The sequence below is a fragment of the Gastrolobium bilobum genome, unplaced genomic scaffold, assembly GCF_033153095.1.
Source record: "Gastrolobium bilobum isolate Gb01-03AN ecotype WA unplaced genomic scaffold, APGP_CSIRO_Gbil_v1 utg1846, whole genome shotgun sequence".
NCBI lineage: Eukaryota > Viridiplantae > Streptophyta > Magnoliopsida > Fabales > Fabaceae > Gastrolobium > Gastrolobium bilobum.
In genome coordinates, this window is record NW_026897931.1 from 178,071 (window position 1) to 183,231 (window position 5,161).

Consider the following 5,161-nt stretch of genomic DNA (forward strand, 5'->3'; position numbering starts at 1 on the left):
TAAAACCATATCAATAAAGAAATTAAAGAGTGTATAAAAAAATTTATTGAGAAGTTATAAAAAAAAAAAAAAAAAATTATTGAGAAATATAAAACTCATATATAAATAGGGAAAAATGTTTGTCATTTTAAATGACACAAAATTATGTCATTTTTAATGAAGCTACGTCGTTTTAGTGTGTTTTTAACATTCTCTCTCATCCATTTTCTTTTTATTTCTAATTTCATAAATTAAAAAAAATGACAAAATACATCAAAACGACATAATTTCATTAAAAATAACACAAAATTATGTCATTTAAACTGAAAAACACTAAATCCATATAAATATGATAAAAATAGAAGTTTAAACCCAAAAAAAAGTTAAGTTATCTGCAAATTCTCAGCAAAAGCGAGTCAGGTAGTCAAAAGAAACTTGTTTAAAGTCTTCGCTTTCCTTCACAGTCTTAGTCTTCTCTGTATTTGGAAACAAAAAATAAAACTTTGGCTATGGTGTGTTACTTGTTTGACTGGTGAATATCTTCTCTTTTCTGCTTTCTTCCTTCTTCGCAATTCTTCTATCACTCTCTTTTTTTCCATCATTGTAGTTCTAGTCTTCCTTTTCTGCAATTTACCAAGCTTTGCCCTTTCTTTTGAGCACAGTGATGTTTCCATGTTATTTCCTGAGCTGGGTTTTCCAATAACCCAGGTGGGTATTTGAGTACCCTTGTGCAAAATTCATGTGTTTTTGAATCTGGGTTGATTCAGTTTATGCTTGTATTGAGTTATATCAAAGTAAACTTTACTGGGTATCTGAGTTTTTTTTTTTTTTTTTGGTAATATTTTCTTTTTTCATATCTGTGAAGTAGTCTTTGGTTTACACTGTGAATTTTCGTTTGAAAGGAAATACTTGATGCCTTTTTTTTTTTAATTTTGTTTTTCTCTGTTTTGATGAGTTGATTTTTTTTTTTTTTTTTTTTTTGCAGGGGTATGGACTTTATGTTTTATGCTGTGGCTTGCATTAGATACCAATTTGGGTAAAGTATTTGGATTACTTCTTCTTTGATTTTGTTTGAGATGTTGGTGAAGATGGTTCTGAGTAGCCGAATTTTCATTGCTAGTGTTGTTGTTAGTTTGTTTCTGCTGATTAATTGTGGCATGACCTATGGGACTGAGACTGATATCTTCTGCTTGAAAAATGTGAAGAATTCACTTCAAGACCCCTACAATTATTTGCAATCATGGGATTTCAACAACAAAACAGAAGGATATATATGCAAATTTACTGGGGTAGAATGTTGGCATCCTGATGAAAATAGAGTCTTAAATCTCAAACTGTCAAACATGGGACTAAAGGGACAGTTTCCTCGCAGCATTCAGAATTGCTCAAGCTTGACAGGATTAGATCTTTCAATTAACAGACTCTCTCAAACCATTCCACAAGATATATCTACCCTTCTTAAGTTTGTGACAACTCTTGATCTATCATCAAATGATTTTACTGGGGATATCCCTTTGTCCCTTGCAAACTGTACTTATCTTAATAGTCTTAAACTTGATCAAAACCAACTCACAGGTCATATTCCTGCTGAATTGGCTTTGCTCCAAAGGCTTAAGTCATTTAGTGTCTCCAACAATCTTTTGACAGGGCAAGTTCCAGCCTTTAGAAATGGTATTGTTACAGCAGACAGTTATGCAAATAATTCAGGCCTCTGTGGTGTCCCCTTGGAGCAATGCCAGGCCATAGCTTCCAAGACTAACACTGCAGTTATAGCTGGAGCAGCTGTTGGTGGTGTCACTGCTGCAGCATTAGGATTGGGTATTGGATTGTTCTTCTATGTGCGGCGCATGTCTTATAAGAAAAAGGAAGAGGACCCTGAAGGAAACAAGTGGGCAAGAAGTCTTAAGGGAACCAAAGCAATAAAGGCAAGCTATATTGATGCATGGCTTATTACATATGTGATCATATTGCAAATTGTTTAATTATGGAAAAACATCTTGAATAGAAAATAATTTCTTGGGTAACATTTTTATTGCAAATTTTCTTCTTTTTTTTTTATAATATTTTCAATTGTTACATATTTTTTTTTAATAAATAATATTTCTTCATGAATTTTTTTATTATATCAACTCTGAAAAAATCTTTTACTTACTGCTGTGCCAAAGACAGGAAAACAATGTATTTTCTGCCCCCAACACACAAATGATACATACATTTTCTACAACAGACATTACAAAGTAAACAATGTATTTTCTGGCTAACTGTGCTTAATTTTGTACATCAGGTTTCTATGTTTGAGAAGTCAATTTCAAAAATGAACTTGAAGGATCTCATGAAGGCTACTAGTAACTTCAGTAAAAGCAATATTATTGGGTCTGGAAGATCAGGAACTATTTACAAAGCTGTCCTTCATGACGGCACATCGCTCATGGTCAAGAGATTGCAGGAATCTCAACAACACACAGAGAAAGAATTTCTGTCTGAGATGGGAACGCTAGGGACTGTCAGACATCGTAACTTGGTTCCCCTTTTAGGTTTTTGCATGGCCAAAAAGGAGAGGCTTCTGGTCTATAAAAATATGCCAAATGGTACCCTACATGATCAACTACATCCTGCTGATGGTGGGAGCACCATGGACTGGTCTCTAAGGCTCAAAGTTGCAATTGGAGCAGCAAGAGGATTAGCATGGCTTCATCATAGCTGCAATCCCCGCATCATCCACCGAAACATAAGCTCTAAATGCATCCTGTTGGACGTAGATTTTGAGCCCAGAATTTCTGATTTTGGCCTTGCTAGATTGATGAACCCAATTGATACACATTTGAGTACTTTTGTGAATGGGGAGTTTGGGGATTTAGGTTATGTTGCTCCTGAGTATGCAAAAACTTTGATGGCTACACCTAAAGGGGATGTTTATAGCTTTGGGACTGTGCTTCTTGAGTTGGTGACAGGTGAAAGACCTACCCATGTGGCTAAAGCTCCGGAAACTTTTAAAGGAAATTTGGTAGAATGGATTACACAGTTCTCTAGCAATTCAAAACTTCAGGATGCCATTGATGAATCACTAGTTGGGAAGGGTGTTGATCATGAGCTTTTCCAATTTCTAAAGGTTGCATGCAACTGTGTTACAGAAACTCCAAAGGAGAGGCCCACTATGTTTGAAGTATACCAGCTTCTAAGAGCTATTGGGAGTAGATATAATTTCACAATTGAGGATGAGATTATGATGCCTACAGATACTGGTGATACTGATAACTTAGAAGAACTTATTGTAGCTCGAGAGCAAACTGGTTGAAAAGGTATATCAGATATAATAGGTTATGTAATCAATTTTAATATGTAAGTATCTCTTACCTTATGGTCCTAAAATAAATGTTAGTGTTATATATAGGTTTTGTGGTCCAGATCCAGTTGTGTGCGATCAATATTGAAACATCAATTTAATATCATCAATGATGGATGCCCATTATATATAGTTGGCTTTGTTATAAACTATAAATCTTAATTTGTTCTAATTTCTTTGTTCTCCCTCCCTTGTGTGTTGATGTGTGTGGTGGAAGTCTACTTCAGAGTTCTGTAAATATTTTAGAGATCAACCACTGAGCGAGTGAGGGATCCGAAGCATAAATAAGACCATACAATAAAATTGTATTTGAAGTGGCAGTCAAAAGAAATCGAAAAAAGGGCAAGCCTAGAGTAGTGCAAAATTGCTCCTTTGTAACTGAAAGGTCATGAGTTTGAATCCGGAATTAGTCTTTTTGTAAATATGTAAGAGTAAAGTTGCATGTACAAGAATTGCCTTCATCCCTGGCCTTGCTAATCAAGATTTAATGCAGAGTGTTTAGTCAAAAGGGAATCGAAAGAGAAGACTTTTCATCTCCGGGGAAATATAAGTAAAGGTGTAACTCTATAATTTGTAGATTTTGGAATAAAAGCAAGGTTCATTCTATGTTTAGGACCAAATCAAGCTTCTGTACCTGTTCTGATAATCAAATGCTTACCTGGGGCTGGCTTGGAACATGTCTCCCAAACAATTTCCCCATAAATTTAAATCTGCACAAAGAAAAATGTAGAAGCTACTGATTATTTTTTGTTTATATTTATAGGAAAACAAATTCTCCCTATATGGGAAGCCAAACATCTCAATCATATCTTGTACATTCCTCACCATTGCCAGAAGTTATCACTAAACACTTCAAAAGTATACTTGTTGATAAACATACAATTGTATAAAAAGTATCCCAACTGTGAAGTTTATCATAGTTGCAAACAAGCAACTGTCAGTGCAAACTTAACGCCAAAGGTACGCATTAAGAATAAATTCAAATTCTGAAAAATTCTTCAAACTTATTTTTCTTTGGTTGGGGCATATTCAGATTTAATTGAAATATATAGGACGCACGGATATGACATAAAACACGAATATAATACATGAATACAGAGATACAACAAATTTTAAACACATCGCTGCTGGTTTGAACACAAATATATACCTGAACGGTTTGAATGTACACTCCAGGGTCTTCTTGTACTGTGGTTGATAATAGTGTTATTGTGGATGTTCATTAGATAAATTGGGGATGGTATACTTTCAACCTAAAGTGCACCTAATCAGGGTGGAGTATGCAATTAGAATTAAATGTGTACATTAAAGTGGAAATCCTCTAATTATAGCCATGGTTGGGGAATCATTGATTATCCACAATCGTTCAATTGTGTGATTCTTTTAGAAGCCCCATTAGATACTCGCTTTGGAGATGAGTGGATATTCTCATGTGAAAAAAAATATGATATGCTCATGTGAAAAATCATAATCATATAAAGGTGGTGCATCAATGATAATAAAGGAAAAGAGAATTTTTTTTTGAAATAAGTAGTTAACAAATCATAACTATTTATTCACCTTTGTATGACCAAATTTGTTAACTACCTATTTCAGCATGTCAACATAACGCCAAAAGTATCCACAACTTCGACTTGAGGTAACAAATTCAAATCAAAGATTAATGTCAACATAATATAATTGAAATCTTTCACGGCACATGAGCTAACTTATCTCCATTTACGTGAAAAATGTAGCAGTTTTCTCCGGCTTGTTCAATAGACTGGGTTTCTTAAATGAGGTCTCACAATCTTCAAATAGTTCAAGCTCAAGCAAGGCATTCTCAATAGCCAGAGCCAA

At 34.4% G+C, this 5,161-nt stretch overlaps 1 protein-coding gene across 3 annotated transcripts; it reads left to right on the forward strand.

Moving 5' to 3' along the window:
• Positions 1 to 433: 433 nt before the first annotated feature.
• LOC133311504 (probably inactive leucine-rich repeat receptor-like protein kinase At5g48380) lies at positions 434 to 3,454 on the forward strand. Of its 3 annotated transcripts, none has more exons than XM_061512559.1 (3): positions 434 to 511; positions 965 to 1,904; positions 2,264 to 3,454. In XM_061512559.1, exons 2-3 carry the CDS (start codon positions 1,056 to 1,058, stop codon positions 3,272 to 3,274), a joined length of 1,860 nt encoding a protein of 619 aa, XP_061368543.1. In that variant the 5' UTR covers positions 434 to 511; positions 965 to 1,055; the 3' UTR covers positions 3,275 to 3,454. The 3 variants fall into 3 exon arrangements, with proteins under 3 accessions (XP_061368543.1, XP_061368544.1, XP_061368545.1); XM_061512560.1 differs by lacking the exon at positions 434 to 511 and adding an exon at positions 622 to 687; XM_061512561.1 differs by lacking the exon at positions 434 to 511 and having other exon boundaries at positions 977 to 1,015; positions 1,100 to 1,904.
• Positions 3,455 to 5,161: the final 1,707 nt, after the last annotated feature.